General features: G+C 43.4%; 1 protein-coding gene across 25 annotated transcripts in view; it reads right to left on the reverse strand.

Annotated features, from left to right (window-relative positions):
* Positions 1 to 10,428, reverse strand: part of Pum1 (pumilio RNA binding family member 1) — a 124,205-nt gene extending 113,777 nt beyond the window's left edge. For 14 of the 25 annotated variants that reach the window (XM_048350727.1, XM_048350725.1, XM_048350721.1 and 11 more), the window contains exons 1-3: positions 10,282 to 10,380; positions 5,758 to 5,801; positions 4,212 to 4,585 (exon numbers count right to left, since the gene is read on the reverse strand). In XM_048350727.1, coding sequence (XP_048206684.1) covers positions 4,212 to 4,574 — 363 coding nt within the window. In that variant the 5' untranslated portion in view covers positions 4,575 to 4,585; positions 5,758 to 5,801; positions 10,282 to 10,380. Of the gene's footprint in view, positions 1 to 4,211; positions 4,586 to 5,757; positions 5,802 to 10,281 lie in introns of those variants that run through there. The other 11 variants (XM_048350724.1, XM_048350723.1, XM_048350722.1 and 8 more) reach the window with 8 other exon arrangements.
* Positions 10,429 to 21,097: the final 10,669 nt, after the last annotated feature.

Below are 21,097 nucleotides of genomic sequence, written 5' to 3' on the forward strand. Positions count from 1 at the left end.
TTCACTCCTTTACCTAAGGGCAAAACTAAAGAACTGGTTTTCTCTAATTCAGTGAACATAAAATTTCAGAACACCTCCTGGGAAAGGGGCATAAGGATCCAGCAGCACCTGTCCTAGAACTGCTCGGTCCAGTAAATTAGGATATACTATAATGACTGCAGAAGATATCAGTGAGTAACCCAAAACTGTTCTCTACTAGCACAAGTCAACAAGGACTGATTTAGAGCTTAACACTCTCACTTAACAAAAGACAGACTAAGCACCTTGATTCAACTCTTGCTTTTCACCCAGCAGTCTATCATTAGGAAAGCTAAGATTTTATAGATAATACAAATAAGACAGAGATAACAGGCGTTCTACTTTGCCCGATACCTTCCTACCTTCATTTCTCTATAGCAATTGCCTACAGTATCGCTCATAAGATATTCTTTTTCACCTCATATCCAACACATATACTACCAACTTTAATCACTTATGCCTTAGGAAAACCTTCTGTATTCCATTACTTCACTTTAAGCCAGACCCAAACTTTCTAAATCAACAACTCTTCACATCTCAGTTCCATTCTATTCTTTCCCTTTCTTTCTGCTTTCTAACAGATCTGACATGACTGGTGTAAAAAAAAAAAAAAATTTTTTTTAAAAGATAATGGAGAGTGGAGGTTCAGCTCCATGGTAGAACTCTTAGCTATCAATGGTCAATTCCCAGAAGCACCAAAAGAAAATAAAAGCAGGACACTGGTGGCTCACGCCTGTAATTCTAGCTACTAAGGGGGCTCAAATCTAAAGATCACAATTCAAAGCAGCAAAGACAGGAAAGTTTTGAGACTTGCTATCAAGAATTAACCACCAGGGCTGGGGATATGGCCTAGTGGCAAGAGAGCTTGACTCGTATACATGAGGCCCTGGGTTCGATTCCCCAGCACCACATATACAGAAAATGGCCAGAAGTGGCGCTGTGACTCAAGTGGCAGAGTGCTAGCTTTGAGCAAAAAGAAGCCAGGGACAGTGCTCAGGCCCTGAGTCCAAGGCCCAGGACTGGCCAAAAAAAAAAAAAAAAATTAACCACCAAAACAACAGAAATGGTGCTGTGGCTCAAGATGGTAGAGCACTAACCTTGAGCAAAAGAGCTGAGAAATAGCACCTAGGCCCTAAGTTCAGCCCCATGACTGACCAAAAAGAGAGAAAAGACTTTAAACAAGAAATGAATGCAATGCCCTAAGTACATAATAAACATAAAAAATGTCCAGGTGCTAGGAAGAAGCTTCCAGAAACTTGAGCTTCTGAGCATCCCTGACCTATACATGTTTGTGAACCTGAACTGATCCTGAGAGTTGTGCCAGTGAAGACACTAGAACTTGGTTGGAGAGTCCGCTCAACAGTAGTGTGGCTGAAGAGCAAGAGTAAGGCCCTGTTTGGGGCCCAGCTAAAGGGAATAAAGAAATGTGGGTAGGAAGGGGATAGAAGTGGGGGCTGGAGAGCTGAAAAAGAAAAAGGAAACTAGTAAAACAGAGCCAAGAAAATAAACTTGCTTTGTTTCTATTATGGTAAAAAAAAAAAATTACAGTCATTACACATTTTGGAAAGCACAACTGAAAACTCAGATTCACAGGTGTGCTTAAGTAACTGGCTGTTTTTGAAGCATAAAGGAAAACAGAGGTTCAGTAAAACATGTTCGTTCTTTTTACTAATCAGCACTCAGACGCATCAAATAAACCTTTGCAAATTTAACCTACACCCAATTCCTAAGAATAGTCTAAGTAAGTCTCACCCTTTCACCAGGAAACACTGGTCAAGCCAAACACCTGTAAAATACAGATTCCAACTTTGGTTTTAAATAAGATTGGGCATGGGGCTGGGAATATGGCCTAGTGGTAAAGTGCTTGCCTCGTATACTTGAAGCCCTGGGTTTGATTCCTCAGCACCACATATATAGAAAAAGCCAGAAATGGTGCTGTGGCTCAAGTGATAAGAGTGCTAACCTTGAGCAAAAAGAAGCCAGGGACAGTGCTCAGGCCCTGAGTCCCAAGCCCCAGGACTGGCAAAAAAAAAAAAAAAAAAAGATTGGGCATGGTGGTACACTCCTATAATCCTAGCTTTTGAAGAGATGGAGACAGATGATCTTATAGGGCTGCGGATATGGCCTAGTGGCAAGAGTGCTTGCCTCGTATACATGAGGCCCTGGGTTCAATTCACCAGCACCACATATATAGAAAATGGCCAGAGGTGGCGCTGTGGCTCAGTGGCAGAGTGCTAGCCTTGAGCAAAAAGAAGCCAGGGACAATGCTCAGTCCCTGAGTCCAAGCCCCAGGACTGGCCAAAAAAAAAAAAAAAAATCTACAGATGATCTTATAGTCTCTTTGAGACCCAATCTCAAAAACAAGTCAGGCACAAACAGTTCATGCCAGTAATTACAGATACCTGTAAGGCTGAGATGGGCAAGACTTCAATTTGAAGACTGTCCTAGCATGAAAAGACTGCCTCAGAAAGAAGATAAGGTGACTTGTCATCACTAACAGGAAGCAAGACTCTATCTTAAAATAGCCAGCACCAAAGTTGGCTGGGCACTGGTGGTTCATATCTGTAATCCTAGCTACTTGGGAGGCTGAGATCTGAGGATCAACATTCAAGGCCAGCCCAAACAGGAAACTACATGAGTTTCTCATCTCCAATTAACTATCAGAAAAACAGAGCTGTAGCTCAAAGTTGGAGAGCAAGCGACAGCCTTGAGCAAAAGAGCAGCCCAAGGACAAAGCCCAGGCCCTGAGTTCAAGCCCCACGACCAAAAAAATTAATTAATTAAATAGCCAGCACAGAAAAGGGCTAAATGAGTGGCTCCAACAGTTCAGGCCCTGTATCTCAAAGAAATATATCCAAGCCGGATACCAGTGGCTCACGCCTGTAATCCTAGCTACTCAGGAGGCTGAGATCTGAGGATCATGGTTTGAAGCCAATCTGGGCAGGAAAGACCATGAAAGACTCTTACCTCCAATTAACCACCAAAAGCTAGAATGTGGCTCACATGGTAAAGCACTAGCTTCAAGCAAAAAAAGGAAAAAAAAAAAGCACAGGGCAGTGCCCAGGCACAGAGTTCAAGCTCCAGGACTAGTGCAAAAAAATAACAAAAGAAGCTGGAAGACAACCAGTCCTTTCTGTTGATTTAATTCTCACTTGAGCAGATGGCCTCTTATCTACTTTTCATTACGTTCAGCTTTTTTTTTTTTTTTTTTTTTTGGCCTGTCCTGGAACTTGAACTCTGAGCTTTTTTGGCTAGGGCTCTATAAGAGTCTCATGGCCTTTCCTACCACAGCTGGCTTCAAACTAAGATCCTCAAATCTCAGCCTCCTGAGTAGCCAGGATTTCAGGAATGAGCCACTAGCTCCCAGCTCTACTTTCAACTCTGAGTGTTTAAAAAAAATAAGAAGTTGGGGCTGGGAATGTGGCTTAGTGGTAGAGTGCTTGCCCTAGCATGCATGAAGCTCTGGGTTCAATTCCTCAGTACCACATTAACAGAAAAAGCCAGAAGTGGCACTGTGGCTCAAGTAGTAGAGCGCTAGCCTTAAGCAAAAGCAGCTCAGGGACAGTGCCTAGGCCCTGACTTCAAGCCCCAGGATTGGCAAAAAACAAAATAAGTTACCCACCAAGGGACCAATGGCTAATGCCCTTAATCTTAGCTAAAAAGGAGTCTAAAACTTATAAAGGATCGTGATTTAAAACCAGTATAAGCAGAAAAGTCTGCAAGACTCCATCTCCAATTACCCAGTAAAATGTTGGGCTGGAGGCATGGTTTAAATGGTAAAACATGAGCTTTGAGCAAGAAAGCCAAATGAGAGCTCAAAGCCCTGAGTTCTAACCCAGCAACCAGCACAAAAATAAATAAAATCACCAAAAGCCAACATGAGAGACTTTAATATATGTATCCTATAAGGAGCCCAAGCAATTCTTTACAAGCATACCAATGCAGGGAGGAGATATTCTTTGTTAAAAAAAAGTATTTCTGGAATATACTGTGCACATTTAACAAATTGGCTATTTACAATGTAGCACCAAAATGGTAAAGACCCAATGACAATATTACAATCATCATTTTTTAAAACAAGTGACTCATTTATTTAGACCAAACTAAATTAACAGTTTAAATTTTAAAGACATTCACTGGAAGTGAACAGTGATTATAAGAGTTTCAAAGCTGAAATAGTGAACTTTTTTTACCTGATGTTCTGCATGAATGTTATCCCCAGTAGGCCATCGATGTTTGCTATTATTATAGCCGCCTCCACCACTTCCTCCTCCCCCAAGCTGCTCACCATGCTGCCTCTGAAAGAAGTAGTCCACCATAGCGTCGTCCTGGGAACGGCCTGCAACTCCTATGGATCCTGGGACAGGGCTGGAGTGTGTCCCAGCTGCAAGAGCCTGATTTGCAGCTGGCTGTGGCTGCGCTTGCGACCCTGTTCCAGATGTCAAAACAACAGGCATGTTGGGATTAGCTGTTTCTTGAGGGTGATGTTTCAGGTGGGGGCTGAAAGAGTCCTGCCAAAGCACTGCTTTTCTCTTCAAGACACATGCAACGCTCATTCCACCAACACCTGGGGACAAACAGGTTACAAATGTTTAATATTCACATTTTTAAATAACTTGATATATACCAATACAACTAGGAATTTCATTTCTTCTATAACACAGTTATACAGTAACAGCTTCTACTGAGCAGCTCAGTGTACCATAATATATGCATAATTTCCTAAACTGAAAACTCCACTATTATGCTACTAAATCAATGTATGGAAATTAAAGTTATTAGCAACAGGTACTCTGGCAAGACATTGAAATCTGAGCTCAGACACCAGTGACTCACACCTGTAATCCTATAACTACTCAGGAGACTGAGATGACAGCAGTTCAAAGCCAGCCATGGCAGGAAAAGTCTGTGAAACTCTTTATCTCCAAGTAGCCACCAAAAAGCCAGAAGTAGAGCTTCTGGTTCAAGTAGTAGAGTGCTAGCCTTGAGCAAAAACATGTCAGGGACAGCGCTCAGACCCTGATTTCAAGCCCATAACCAACAAATAAATAAGAAAATAAATAAATTTCAACCAATGGCTTTTTACTTATAAACTTACTTTCTCTTTAAGCCAATTGTGTCTGATAGTTTTTAAATGGAAAAAGAACTTTATTTAACTTATAACTTCACAGGCTAAAAGTATAGCTCAATGAGGTAGATGTCTGATTAGTATGAGGGCCACAGTCTCATTCCCAACACCATATACAAAAATAATTTAAAAAATCACAACTTTATAGCTAGAACAGACATATGCCAATAAAAATTTTTTTTAAAAACCTACCCCTCAACTATAATTACCAAGCTGGGCAGTGGTGGCTCACTTGAAGCTGCAGCTTAAGTGGTAGAGCACTAGCCTTGAGCAAAAAAAAACTCAGGGATAATGCCTAGGCCCAGAAGTCAGGCCCTAAGACTGGCACCAAATAATATTGCATTATATATATATATATATATATATGTATACACACACACATTCATTCATTCATTCTCTCTCTCTCTCTTTCTCTCTCTTATGGCTCAGATTGTCTAACCTGAAAGTATCCTTTAAAATATCCAAGATATTCACAAGATATTCATAGGATACTCTTTGGAAAGACAATTAGACATTCTGGCTAAGAACAACAGAATATTCTTAGTTTAAACCCTCTCCTCAGTTGCTATTGAGGGACAAAATGAAATTCAAGACATTTATCCATAACTTACAATTATAGTGTAATCACATGATTATTCCATTAGTGCTTCAACTCCTAGAAATGGGATAAGACAAGCCAAATTCATTCACTTTACTAGTATAAAAACTATAAAAACCCTCACTATAAAAACCCTCACTATAAAAACCTCACCACAGTAAGTGTAGCAAATATAGCATAGACATTGTCTTATCACAAAAAGACACTGAAAGATGATCCCCATTTTACAGAGAATACATTAAGATATAAAAGTTATATGATGTGATGACATATAGAGGGTTTTATGCTTACAGACACAAGCTGACTAAAGGATGGCATACTTAGGGGAAAAGTCCAAAGGTTTAACGCTTCTGAACAATTAATGAACTGTTTGACAAAATGAATACCAGGAAGTAGAAACATGTTGGAGGGGCGTGAGGAGGGTACATGAATGGAGGAAGGAAGAATGAGCAAATGCAGTCATTATAGTCGATGTACATTATGTAAAAATTGAACTACATAATTTGAGAGTAGGGATGGGGGGAAATGAAGGAGATGGAAAAAATTATAGAAGGGGTGACAGTGATTGACATTCCCAGCCTAAAAATTTTTTAAAGTTATGTGTGCCAGGTGCTAGTGGCTCACGCCTGTAATCCTAGATAATCAGGAGGCTGAGATATAAGGATCATGGTTCAAAGCCAGCCAGGCCAGAAAAATGAAATTATTGAAATTATTTATCTTAGTTAACCATCAAAAAGCCAGAAGTGGGGCTGGAAATGTGGCTTAGTGGTAGAGTGCTTGCCTAGTATGCATGAAGCCCTGGGTTCAATTCCTCAGTATCACATAAACAGAAACAGCAGGAAGTGGCTCTATGGGCTCAAGTGGTAGAGTGCTAGCCTTGAGCAAAAGGAGCTCAGGGTCTGTGCCCATGACCTGAGTTCAAGCCCTGGGAAGGAAAGCCCAGGAAGGAAAGAAGGGAGGGAGGGAGGGAGGAAGGGAAGGAAGGTGGGTGAGCGTGCCAGCCAGATCACTAGCTTGAGTGAAAAAGTTCAAGGACCATGCCCACACAAAGTTCAACCCTGGGGACCAGCACAACACACACACACACACACACACACACACACACACACTCTCTCTCTCTCACTCTCTCTCTCTCTCTCTCTCTCTACTTTTATGATGTGCCCATTCAGCTAGTAAGAAGCCAAGAAGGGCCTCCTTGAATGTGGTCTACACCCAAGCCTAGTTACTTTCACAATAGTGTCTCTCACTATTTACTGTCTTCTATTTCTCTGAAGGAGCAACAAAGAATCAAATGTTACTAAGAAGCATACCACGTACCTTTCTTAATGATATCTGTATATACAAAGTAAGTACAGTTACCAGTTAGGACACATGTCTGCAACCACTACAGCCAAAAGCTATCATCCCAAAAGTTACTATGTGTGCCTTATCATTCCCATTTCAAAAAGACATGAAAAATTCATAATCTTCTTTTATACAGTAGCATCTACTTCTCACAACTAATTCATGTTCTGAAGTTAAAAGTAAGCAAACAAGATGTAATTTGCAATATGTTCAAAACCTACTTTGGAAAAGCCTGGTCTAAGTTAACAATTCCACGACACCAGAGTAGCCTTCTACACCTCAGTTGGTTTTCATAAATAAAATCTCGTTGATGCTCAACCAACACCAACCAGAAAAATCACAACTACTTCACCATCCACCTATGCAATGTACAAACCAGATTAATCCCTTCCTACTTGATTTTCAAAAGGACTCATTACCCTGTTATTACACTATCCTACTTCCTTCTACAAAGAAATACAATTGCTAACAACTTCAGTCAAGTCCCAAAACCCAAGTTTCACCACTAAGCTAAACAATCTTCAAGCCTGATTCAGCATCTAGAAAATTAAAGAAATCCTCCTTGCCTCGGGTTTTTTTGTAAATCAAAATAACTTGACCTACACACACACACACACACACACACACACACACGGTTTTGATCAACTTAAATTCACTAATGCCAAAGATTCACAAATTTACTTATCACCAGTTAAGGCAAAGGAGCACCAATCTCCTAAGAGAATTCCCAAAATAGTAAATGAAATATTTTCTGACATAAAAGATCTGTCAAAATAGTTATGGAAAAAGAATTTCCATATGAAAAAAAAATTATCACTGAAGAACACTATAAACACAATCAACACTCTAAAAACAGACTAGGGAGTGGAGATTCCTATTTAAAAAAAAAAAAGTTCAAGCAAAACAATTGGCTTTTGTGAAGGTATCTGTAAGGCCCTGAGACTTCCTGCTTTACCTAAGGAGGCAAGACAGTTTCTCAAACTAAAGTAAGCCTAGCAAAAGGGACAATTTAAAAGTGACCAAGTACCTAAGCAATTAACATGTATTTTGGGTAATTTTGAATACTTTGGCAACAACAGCATCAACTAGAAACATCAGAAAACATTTAAATTGCGAAAGCCCTTTAAAGAATTCTAAAAGTTCCCAAAGTGAGATGTGGTATTTGAAATGTAACTTTTTTCACAAATGACATCTTATAAAAATATCTTCAACTGTTTACAATTTTGTGTGTATGTGTGTTGGTTCTGGGGCTTGAACTCAGGGCCTGCACACTGTCCCTGAGCTTTTCTGCTCCTGGCTGGTGTTCTACCACTTAAGAAGCCACAGCTCCAGTTTTCACTTTTGGGTAGTTACTTGAAGGTAAGAGTCTCAGAACTTCCCTGCCTCTTCAGGCTTTGAACCCATAATCCTCAGTTCTCAGCCTCTTGAGCAGATAGGATTACAGGCATGAACCACAGGGTCCTGGCAACAGTATAAAATTAACTGCCAATTCTAACTACTCTTCCACAATTTTCAAACTGTTAACAACGAGGTATACTTTAGTTTGGCTTGCTTTGTTTTTACTATCACTAATAAGAAGGTAAATACTTCAAACAAGGAGCACGATTTAATATATCTCCTTTTACTAAAATGCTTAGTGGCTTAAAAGGTGGTGTTTTTCTCTTTTACTACATGAACAATTGGTGGTCATAAATCTATCCTAAAACAGTTCATCTTAAACCCAAACTAAACAAATTCCAACTTCAAAAAGTTGCAGCCTGAGAGAAAATGAATTCAAGCATGTCAAAGACAAGATACTAATTCAAAGTTCAGAACCCAGTATTCCCAAAAGATCTAGATAAAAGAATCAACAGCCCCTAGTGTTTCACAAAGTTAAAATTAGCAAGGACCCAAAATGTTTATTTTGGTTACCAAAACAGCATAGAAAGCCACCTATCTTGGAGGATTGCCTCGAAGGTTTGGGGTTTTTGTTTGTTTTTGTAGTATCTCTTTTTAAAAAAATCAGTTAAAGTTAAAGCTAAGAAACTATGGTCACAGAAGTAACTGACTAAAACAGAATCCCTTCAAAGGAAAACTAGGGCCTCATGAAGTCTGATTCTTAGTAACTCCAGTAATAATTCCAAGTGAGCAAGAACAGTGTTATTTTAATGAACAATGAAGGAGCCAAGCCTTCCAAGTTACGAAGAGGATAAAGCCTTCTCTGGTAATCTGAGTGTGGGTTCCCTGGCTTGGTTTGGAGGGAGGGTTTTCGTTGTGGGGTGGGGTGGAGGGGAGTGAGAAAGGAGTAAGGGGAAAGGGGGGTGAACTACAGTGGAGAAAAGTTACAGGCGAGTATTCCTCGCGGCCCGTGGGAGTGGTACTGACAAGTTAAACAAATGACCTGTGTGTTTACCAAGCACGTTTGGGAAGACGAAAACTATCTAGCATTGTGCACCTAAGATGTTTTTCCCACTGACTGAAGAGTCACAGCAACACCAGGGAGGCTCAAATAGGAAGAAGCTACCAAAAAGAAAAAGAAATGAAAAGAAACACAAGCTCTCCCGCAAACAAAAGGCCACAAAGCACCCAGGAGCCTAAAAAGCGACCTGAAACTTCCCTGATGGCCACTTCTACACATTTAAGGCTTGCAAAGTTCCCCCCACGGTGGATCTCGCCCCGTGGACCGGGGGGCCACGGCTTGCTTCTACACCCATGTATTGTTCCTCCTCCATCAGGCGGCTGCCACAAAAGCTCGAGAAGTCGAAGAAATCCGGGGTGGTACAGAATCACACTTCGTGACCACACAGGAGACGACTCGGGGCTTCGCGAACCCGTCAGGATTTTTTTTTTTCTTTCTTAATTTGAAAATAAAAAGCAACCCAAATGGCAACCCCACACCTCCGGGGACTCCCGACAGGGCCGAGCACAAACACAGAGCCACCCCTAGGCCCTGGAGCCGGGCCTAGAGCCCCGGCGCTAGCCTGGCTTCGGCCCCGCTCCCCACCCCCTCCCTCCTCTATAACAATAGGGGCCTTGCCGCTGACTCCCAAACATGTACGAGGAGCAGCGAGTGAGGAGCCCCAGCCAGGGCCCCGGCGGCTTTTCCAAAACCCTTCTCGCCCCCCCAGCCGCTCCCAAACGCCAATACGAAGGGAGAATCTGCTCGCTGGGGGTCCAGAGCATCGTTTGGGGCCAGTGGGGTGCGGATACTCACGGGCGGAGCGGTAGGATGAAGATGGATTTCAGCCCCCCGATCTTCTCTCTCCAGCGCTCTCGCTCCCCCTTACCTTTCACTCCGACAACATGGCGGCCCACTGGGGACAGGGCTGGCGCGGTGCATCATGGGATAGGCTCTGGCCCCGGCTCCGGCGGTGGCAGCGGCGGCGGCGGCGGCAGCGGCGGCGGCGGCGGCATGTACGAAGGCAGGCAGCTTTGGAACAGGTTGCCTGGTTGCCATGCCAACCGAGGGCCTGCGTGAACTTGGGGAACCCGCAGGCAAACACTAGCGCCGCGCGCGCCAGCGTGCCCGCCTGCTGGGCAAGAGCGCGCGCCGCCGCGGACGGACAGGCGGGGGGGGGGGGGGGGGGGTCGTGCACCTGTGCGCGCGCGCCGGGTGCTCAGGGTCCGCGGGCTGGGAAGTTGGGGGGCAGGGGGGAGCCCGGGCTTCTGCACCCTGGCCAGCGTTCCCCCACCACACCCCCAGGTTACAACAGCCTCACTGATTCCAATTTAATGATCCTGCCTCCATTTCCCCATTTGCAAAAAAAGAGAAGAAAAAAAAAAAAGGAATGATAGAATTTCCCTGAGGATGAAGGGAATCAACTGTACGGAGTAATACTTGTGATACTTGTTTTGTACCCTGCCCGGGACTTGTGAACAAGACCACAGCAGGAGTTGTCAGATCTGCAACAAAGTAACACAGCGACGCCCCTTGTTCTTTACTGTTACATTGTGCAAGTTACTGGGTTACTTTTACACAGCTACAGTAACGAGTACTAGGTTCCTTTCACTCAGTAAATGTTACATTCTGTGGGCCGGAGGTGTGGCTCAGAGGTAAATCACCTGCCTAACAAGTAACCAAGTTCAAACCTTGTACCACTAAAGAAAAAGAAAGAAAGAAAGTGGAAGTGTAGCTAAAATCTTGAGTGAAAAATAAGCCCAAGGGGAAAGGCCCTGAGTTCCAGCCCCAGTATTTATACAAAAGAAAGAAGGAAAGAAAAAGAAAAAGGAGACAGAAAGAAGGAAAAAAGAAGAGAGAGAGAGAGAGGAAGGAAGGGAAGGAAGGAAGGAAGGAAGGAAGGAAGGAAGGAAGGAAGGAAGGAAGGAAGGAAGGAAAAGAAGAGAAAGAAAAGGGAATACAGATTTTAAGATAATACAAGGCTAGGTGCTGGTGGCTCATGCCTGTGATCCTAGCTAGCTACACAGGAGACTGAGATCTGAGGATTGCAGTTCAAAGCCAGCCTGGGCAGGAAAGTACCCATGAGCCTTTGGTCTCCAGTTAACCACTAGAAAACCAGAAGTGGCGCTGTGCCTGAATTCAAGCTCCATGATTGACAAGCAAGAGAGCAAGGAAGCAAGGAAGCAGGAAAGAAAAGAAAAGAAAGAAGGAAGGAGGGGAGAAAAGAAAGGGAGGGGGGAGAGAACAAGAAAGGAAGAAAGAAAGAGAGAAAAGAAAAAGAAAGAAACGGGGGGAGGGAGGAGTGCCTGGGAATGTGGCTTAGTGGTAGAGTGCTTGCCTAGCATGCATGAAGCCCTGGGTTTGATTCCTCAGCACCACATAAACAGAAAAAGGCAGAAGTGGCACTGTGACTCAAGTGGTAGAGTGCTAGCCTTGAGCAAAAAGGAAGCCAGGGACAGTGTTCAGACCCTGAGTTCAAGTCCCAGGACTAGCAGCAGGAGGAGAAGGAAAAGGAAGAGGAGAAGGAGGAGGAGGAAAGAAGAGGAGAAAAGAAGGAAGGAGGGAAGGAAGAAAAGGAAAGGAAAGGAAAGAAGAAAACCAAGCCAGGTATATTTTAAATCTAATCAACAGGAACCTAATCCATACTGTTGTAATCTAACCAAACAAAAACCTACAGAAATCTCCAGAAACTTTTAGAGAAGACATTCAAGTAGAGCACTTTAGTTAGCATGCCTTAGACCATGGGTTCAGTTCTCCAGCACCAGTAAAATAATAATAATTTTTAAAAATGCAACAAAGTTGGCCATCATTCTAAAGAAAGCTCTGACAGAAGAATTTCAAATAGTATCTTTCCCTTCATATGTTAGTGCTTCTCTACCTGTAGTCTGATATTAATTGGTCAGTCAGCAGCCTGGCCATGCTGAAAACTGAGAACAAATACCCTACAACTCCAGAGACTTCCATTCTCTCCTGGAACAATGACTAGCTAGTACCAATTACTATAAGTAACATTTGGATCCTCTAAATTCCTGGAAGGATATTTTCTTATTACTAGTATTCAACTATATTACACTTATGTTCTAGTTATATTTCTGGGAGCTCTCAGAGATGACAATTTCCTTAATTATTTTGGTCTTCGGTCAATTAATTGTTATCTTCTTAGCATTTCCACTGTGGTTTTATTTCTTTGAAGTCTAGCATTATTAGAGTGCTTTTCATGTAGGAAAGTGGAAATGACGGAGGGTTTTGCCTTCTGGTATTGATGAGTAGATAATTCTGAGCAACCTTCCCACCGAGAGAAAACTAGTAAAACTGGGCAAAACACACATACACACACACACACATTCACACACATACCTGCTTGGCATTGCTGGATTACTAATAATTTAGTGACGAATAAATGAACCTGGGTCTGGGAAAGGAGAGTAACAGGGATGTAAGCATATTTAGCACTACTTTTCCAGCCCAGGCATTTCCTAGGAGACTGGCCAAGAGAATGCAAGGAGTTAACACAACCACTGCTGTTTGGAACCTGCTAAAGTGGAGGCCCCCTAATAAAGCATTCATAACAAAGGTAAACGTGACAGAGTTGACAAGCAACCTGACTTTAACCCAGCTTGAACTCTGAAACTGTATTAATGTAATCCCAGGGTACCAAGGCTTCCAGATAGCCAATACAAAACAATTCTCACTGGATCCTAGACTTCTAATTCTTTTCGTGAAGAACTATGGCAGGGTGCTGATGGCTCAGGCCTGTATTCCTAGCTAGTCAGGAGGCTGAGATCTGAGGATCACAGCTTGAAGCCAGCCTGGGCAGGATGAGACTCTTCTCTGCAATTAACAAAAGAAAGAGAGAGAGAGAGAGAGAGAGAGAGAGAGAGAGAGAGAGAGAGAGAGACAGAGCTATGGTTCAAGTGGCAGAGCACCAGCCTTGAGTTTAAAAAAAAAAAAGCTAAAGAAGAGCTGCAGCTCTCAAGTTCATGCCACCCCCCAAAAAAAATACTACACAGAAAAGACCAACTAAATGAAAAAAAAAAAGTCAGCAAAAACAGAGGATAAATAAAAAAGAGTCACAGAACTGCACATCTTTTTTTTTTTTTTTTTGGGGGGGGGGCAGTCGTGGGCTTTGGACTCAGGGCCTGAGCACCATCCCTGGCTTCTTCCTGCTCAAGGCTAGCTCTCTGCCACCTGAGCCACAGCGCCCCTTCTGGCCGTTTTCCATATATGTGGTGCTGGGGAATCGAACCGAGAGCTTCATGTGTAGGAGGCAAGCACTCTTGCCACTAGGCCATATTCCCAGCCCAGAACTGCACATCTTACAGTGACTGAAATGTTTATTATTTCAAGAACATAACCAAAAGATTGCAATCTTTGGCCAAAAAAAAAGGAAGATATGTTGTGAGATGACCAGATACCATACAATCACCCAATGGCTTGGGTTTGATTGCAGATTCAACACTGATGAGGAAAGAATTTGTAAGTTTAGAGGTTGATCAGAGAAAATATCCAGAAAGAAAGATAGTCAAAAGGAAGATGAGTCTGAGAGGAGAAAATGAGTCACAACACAGAGATGCACCAGAGTGGAGGAAAGAAGGAGGTGGAAGGGGGTGTCCAGTGGAAAGGCTAGGATGGGCAGAGATGGCTGAAGAGATGCTTGTTGTCTTTTCAACCCACCAGGGAACATCCTGAAACCAAATGAAGAATGCCCTGGTGAGTAGAGTGAAAGCAAACCCTATAGATGCAAGTGATGAGGAAACAAAGTATATTGTTAGCAAGAGAAGAAAAGTTAGTAACCAAGGAAAGGAGAGGCCAGTGGTTAGCTCAGTGGTAGAGCATTTGTTGAGCATGCCCAAAGCCCTGGGATTAATCCCCAGCAGAAAGGGGACTGGGGAGGAAGAAGGGAGAGAAGGGAAAAAGAGGGAAAGGAGGGAAGGGGGGAAGAAATGGAAGAGGAGAGAAGGGAAGCAAAGGGGAAGAGAAAGAATGAAAGGACAGGAAAGAGGAGAGAGAGGATGGAAGGGGAGACAAGGCAACTTGTGTCTGAGGATGTGCTTCAGTGGTACAGCATTGACTAACATTTGTAAGGTGCTAGATGGTTAGATCCCTAGCCTCAAAAAAAAAAAAAGAAGAAGAAGAAGAAGAAGAAGAGGAAGGAGAAGGAGGAGGAAGAGGAGGAGGAGGAGGAGGAGGAGGAGGAGGAGGAGGAGGAGGAGGAGGAGGCGGAGGAAGAGAAATAAACATAGGATTTTTAAATATTTAAGGTATACAATCTAATTGTTTTTAATTATTAAAGACTGGGTGCTGGTAGTTCATGCTTGTAATCCTAGCTACTCAGGAGGCTGAAATCTGAGAATCATGGTTCAAAGCCATCCCATGAAGGAAAGTCTATGAGATTCTTTTTTCTTTTCCTTTTTTTTTTTTTTTTTTTTTTTTTTTTTTTTGCTGGTCCTGGAGCTTGAACTCAGGACTTGGGCACTGTCCCTGAGCCTCTTTGTGCTCCAGGCTCTACCACTTGAGCCACAGGCCACTACCAGCTTTTTTAAATAGTTTATTGGAAAGAGTCACACGGGACTTTGCTGCTCAGACTGGCTTCGAACTGTGACATCAGATCTCATTCTCCTGAGTAGCTAGGATCTGTGTGTGTGTGTGTAGGTGTGCAAGTGCACACGTGTGTGTGCCAGTCCCAGGGCTTGAACTGATCCTGGGAAATGCCAATGAGCTTTCATGCTCAGGGTTAGCACTCTGCCACTTAAATCACCATTCCACTTCCAGGTTTGGGTGGTTAATTGGAGATAAGAGTGTCATGGACTTTCTTGCCCAGGTTGGCTTCTAACCTTGACCCTCAGATTTCAGCCTCCTGAGTAACTGGGATTATAGGCATGAGTCACTGGAACCTGAGTTGCCTCAATTTTTTAAATACATTTTCTTTTTTTACTAGGAAATAATTACAGACTTACAAAATGGATCAAAATACCATGAAGTAACCTTTGACCCAATTTCCCCAATGGCAACATGTTACATAACTATAGTACAATTTCAAAATGAGAATAAATTGGCCTTGGTACAATCCATACAATAGACTCACCCACATATGGCTATAGGTGTGAATACACTTATGCAGTTTAATCACAGGTGTGAACACCTGAAACCACCACCACACTCAAGATACAAGAATATTATGTAGGATGGAGGTGTGAATCAAGTCATGGAGTGACTGCCTAGCAATCAAGAAAACCTGAGTTCAGCCAAGCACCAGTGGCTCACACCTGTAATCCTAGATGTTCAGAAGGCTGAGATCTGGGACTGGGAATATGGCCAAGTGGTGAAGCACTGGGTTCAATTCCTCAGCACCACATAAACATAAAAAGGCAGAAAGGCAGAAGTGGTGCTGTGGCCCAAGTGGTAGAGTACTTGCCTTGAGCAAAAAGAAGCCAGGGACAGTGCTCAGGTCCTAAGTTCAAGCCTGAGGAGGAGGGGGGGAGGAGGAGGAGGAAGAGGAGGAAGAGGAGGAGGAGGAGGAGGAGGAGGAGGAGGAGGAGGAGGAGGAGGAGGAGGAGGAGGAGGAGGCTGAGCATCACAGTTCAAAGATGGACCAGGCAGAAAAATCCATGAAGACCCAGAACCAGAAAATAAATATGATGAATAATGACATATCCCTTTACTTCTTTCATTTAAAGTGTACAAATCAGCTGGGAGTCAGTGGCTCATACCTGTAATCCTAGCTACTCAGAAGGCTTAGATCTGAGGATCACTGTTCAAAGCCAGCCCAGGCAGAAAAGTCCCTCAAAAGCTGGAAGTGGTGCTGTGGTTCAAGTGGTAGAATACTAGCCTTGAGCCACAAAGGGGCTTGGGGACAGTGTCCAGGTCCTGATTTCAAGCCTCAGGACCAGGAAATTTAAAAAAGTAAAGTGTACAAATCAATGCTCAGTGTATTCACAGATGTCAGCATCTGCTACTACAGTTGTTTGTAGAGCATTTTTATCACCCCTAAAAGAAGCTTTGGACCCTTTAGCTATCCCTCCAGCCCCTCCATTTTCCCCATCCACTACCCAAAGCAATTGCTCATCTTTTTTTCTTTCAGCATAGATTTTCCTCTTGGACTTTGATGTGGCTAGAATCATGTAGTGGTTGGTCTTTTGCATCTAGTTTGTTCTGCTTCACATGATTTTGTTTGTGTGTGCCAGTCTTTAGAGCCTGAACTCAGGGCCTGGGTGCTCTCCCTGAATTTTCAAAGCTAGCACTCTACCACTTGAGCCACAGTTCCACGTCTGGCTTTTTTTTTTTTTTTTTTTTTTGCCAGTCCTGGGCCTTGGACTCAGGGCCTGAGCACTGTCCCTGGCTTCTTTTTGCTCAAGGCTAGCACTCTGCCACTTGAGCCACAGCGCCACTTCTGGCCATTTTCTGTATATGTGGTGCTGGGGAATTGAACCCAGGGCCTCATGTACACGAGGCAAGCACTCTTGCCACTAGGCCATATCCCCAGCACCACGTCTGGCTTTTTTGATGGCTAATTGTACACAAGAGTCTCAGTAGACTTTTCCTGCCTTGGCTGGCTTTGAACCTTGATCCACAGATTTCATCTCCCTGAGTAGCTAGGATTACAGGCATGAGCCACTGGCGCTCATCTCACATAATATTTTTCAGTTCTAACTGTACTTTATTCCCTTTAATCACCAAGCAATATGCCATTATGTAGGTTACCTCAATTTGTTTATCCCTTTGTACAGGGGTGAATATTTAGATTGTTTCTTCCTTTGGGGTGTTATGAATAATATTGTCATAAGCATTCACAGACCAGTTTGCATCAGGTGTGTTTTCATTTCTCCTGGGCCTACACCTAGGAGCAGAGTTCCTAGGCTTGGTTAAATAGTAACACTGTATTTAATCATTTGAGGAACAGCAAGACTGCTTTCCAAAGTGACTGAACCATTTTGCGCTCTACCTGCAATAGATCCAGGCTCAGATTTCTCCACACACAGCATTTCTGGTGGCTTCATTTTTAGTAAGCGTTCTATAAACTTGAGAAGAATATCTGTTCTCTATCCATTGAATGTTTTGTTCTACCTAAGTCCATTAGGGAGACTTGGTTAATCAATTTTTTTTAAACTTTGCTATGTTTTTGTTTTGTGTTTTGGTTCAGTTTTTCATTTTATTTTGTTATGGAAATAACAAAATATTGCAATTCCCAGACTGGAGCACAGTGTCTCATGCTGTAATTCTAGCTACTCACGAGGCAGAGACCAGGGAGATTGCAATCTGTGGTCAAGTCAGGCAAAACTGTCATCTCCACTAACAAGCAAGGTATGGTGGCTTACCTGTAATCCCAGCTTTAGGGAAAGGGAGGTTTATGGTCCAAGGCCAATTCTGGGAAAAAGTAGAAAAACCTGCTAACCTTGAGTGAAAAAGCTCAGGGACAGCACCCAGGCCCTGGGTTCAAGCCCTACAACCAACAACAACAACAAAAGAATATGTACAATCTTCTTAGTAAATTGAACCTCTTTTCGTGGTACATGGGCTTGAACTCAGGGCTTGGGCAATGTGCCTTTGCTTTTTCGCTCAAAGCTGGTATTCTACCACTTGAATCACAGCTACATTCTCAGCTTGTGAGGCTTGAACTCAGAACCTGGTACTGTACCTGAGCTTTTCTGTGCAAGGCTAGCACTCTACCACTTTGAGCCACAGCTCTACTTCCAGTTTTCTGTTGCTTTATTGGCACTGAGAGTTTTACAGACTTCCCTTCCCTGGGCTGGCTTTGAACTGCAATCCTTGGATCTCAGCCTCCTGAGTAGCTAGGATTATGGGTGTGAGCCACCAGCCCCTGGCTCACTCTCAGCTTTTTGCTAGTTAACTGGAAATAAGAATCTCAAGGACTTTCCTGCTCTGACTGCTGGTTTTGAGTCCTGCTTCCTCAGATGTCAGCCTCCTGAGTAGCTAGGATTACAGGCATGAGCCATCAGCTTCTCTGCTTAGAAGGTTTTGTACTTTTAAAGTGTTTTTAGAGCTGGTGCCCTTCTTCCACCCTCTTGAATAGGGTAGAAGTTTTCAGTTAAGAAGAGAGACATGAAAGGAAGCCACTAAACTACAAAGCCCATTGATCCTGGATACCTGAGACAAGATTTGGTGGCAGCTTCTTGGTGGAGGTGCTGGGGCTGAGCCTATGTCCTGTCTACAGCATCTCCTTTCAATCACCACAGTGTTGGTGAATGTTCAAGATAAACTTTGTTACCGAACTCAGTACATAGCTTTAAGGAGAGATCTCTTTGTATTTATCCCAGACAAGCCTGAGCCCCTGCCTCCATTGCTTCCCACTGCTGGTTTTATCTGTAAAGAATGATTCTAGCCTGGCTAGAATCTCTTTTTTATTTCTTTTTGCGAGTCCTGGGGCTTGAACTCAGGGCCTGAGCACTGTCCCTGGCTTCTTTTTGCTCAAGGCTAGCACTCTGCCCCTTGAGCCACAGCACCACTTCTGGCTTTTTCTGTTTATGTGGTGCTGAGGAATCGAACCCAGGGCTTCATGTATATGAGGCAAGCACTTTACCACTAGGCCATATTCCCAGCCCCTCCTGGCTAGAATCTCAAGTAAAAGTCTACCAGGGAAGAAAATACTGATTGCTGGGCTGGGGATATGGCCTAGTGGCAAGAGAGCTTGCCTCGTATACATGAGGCCCTGGGTTCGATTCCCCAGCACCACATATACAGAAAACGGCCAGAAGTGGCGCTGTGGCTCAGGTGGCAGAGTGCTAGCCTTGAGCAAAAGGAAGCCAGGGACAGTGTTCAGGCCCTGAGTCCAAGGCCCAGGACTGGCCAAAAAAAGAAAATACTGATTGCTTAATGTTCTCTCACCAAGCCCTTCTGAAGCACTTCCACATGATAGGCACTTGCCAATTAAATGAAAGGTACCTGTTCTAAGCTTGGGGTTTTTTTTGTTTGTTTGGTTGGTTGGTTGGTTTTTTACCAAATCTGAGATGGGGGCTTGAATTCAGGGTCCTGAACACTTGCTTGTCTTTTTCCCTCAAGCCTGGCACTCTACTACTTGGGCCACATCTCTATTTCCAGCTTTTGCTGGTTAATTGGAGATTTTTTAAATCTTGGGGCTTTTCCTGCCCGGGTGGTAGCTTTAAACCTCAATCCTCAGATCTGAAACCTCCTGAATATCCAGGATTAAAAATTTGAGCCACCAGCATGTCCCAAGCTTTTTAAAGATCCAATACCACTAAAGCACTTGAATTTGCACCAAGGCAGACACAAGAGTCAAGAGAAACATGTGCTTGTGACTGGCCAAACAGCCTTAGGACCAATGAGGTGCCAGAGGCTCTCATTCCATACCACTGCTCTGACTCAGCTTTCCTCACCAATCCTATCTGTCTCTCAAGCAATGGCCAAGAACCCCTGGAATCGGTGGAAAATGCCAAGGCAACCCTGGTATTACAGGAACTCTCAGGAGGCCAAGGCAGGAAGATCAAGAGTTCACAGCTAGCCTAGTACACATTGACACACTGTGAGACTTTATCTCAAACTAATAAAAGACTAGAGGTTTCATTCAGTGGTAGAGGATTTTTTGTTTTGTTTTGTTTTGCCACTCCTGGGCTTTGAACTCAGGGCCTGGGCACTGTCCCTGAGCTTCCTTTGCTCAAGGATAGGGCTCTACCACTTGAGCCATACCTCCACTTCTGGCTTTTTCTGTGGATGTGGTACTGAGGAATTGAATCCAAGGCTTCATGTATGTTAGAGGCAAGCACTCTACCACTAAACCACATTCCCAGCCCAGTGGTAGAGTATTGAGTGTAGAGTTCAAGCTCCAGAATGGTCCTGGAGCTGGATTTTTCCAGAATACAAGACATTTAGAATCTCAGTGTGATCTTAAATCTTAGAATTGTCCAGGCACCAGTGGCTCACACATTTAATCCTAGCTACCATCTGAGAATCATGTTTCAAAGTCAGCTCAGACAGGAGACTGGTATCCCCAATTATTCACCAAAGAGCCAGAAGTAGAGCTTTGGCTCAATTGAGAAAAATCCCAAGGGACAGCACCTAGGCTTGGAGTTCAAGCCCCAGTACTGGCACACACACACACACACACACACACACACACACACACACACACACACACAATCTTAGGACTGTTTTTCACCTATATGAATATTCCACCATTTATCCCATTGATGGTGTCTTTTAGCTCAGCCATTACATTTCTACTTGATTCTTGTTTGTCTTTCATAGTGCTCGTACTTTTCTCCTGTATAGTATATTTTTCATCACTATTTTAAATTTAGAGGCTTTTAAAAATTCTTCTTCCCTGCCTTGCTGGGGGTGGAACCTATACCACTGAGCTACATCTCCAGTCCACTGTTTGTAAGCCCCACGTGTGTTGTTTTTCTTTTGAATAGTTAGTCATCTGATGAGTCCTTAATTATAGCAGCTCCTATTTTCCTGGGGTTGTTGACTCCTCTGCCTGGAAATGATGAGTAGGGAAGGTTGGGGGAGGGATAAAGGGATTTTCCCCCCACCCCCAGCCTCAGATGGCTTTTTTGGTCTTACCTCTGAACCTTGAGAAGCACACTGTAACTGCAGATGACAGTTAGGATGCAGGGGGATGGGAGAGTTACCATCCAATGCCAGTCAGTCACCATCA

This window comes from Perognathus longimembris, chromosome 7, assembly GCF_023159225.1.
Source record: "Perognathus longimembris pacificus isolate PPM17 chromosome 7, ASM2315922v1, whole genome shotgun sequence".
Classification (NCBI taxonomy): Eukaryota; Metazoa; Chordata; class Mammalia; order Rodentia; family Heteromyidae; genus Perognathus; species Perognathus longimembris.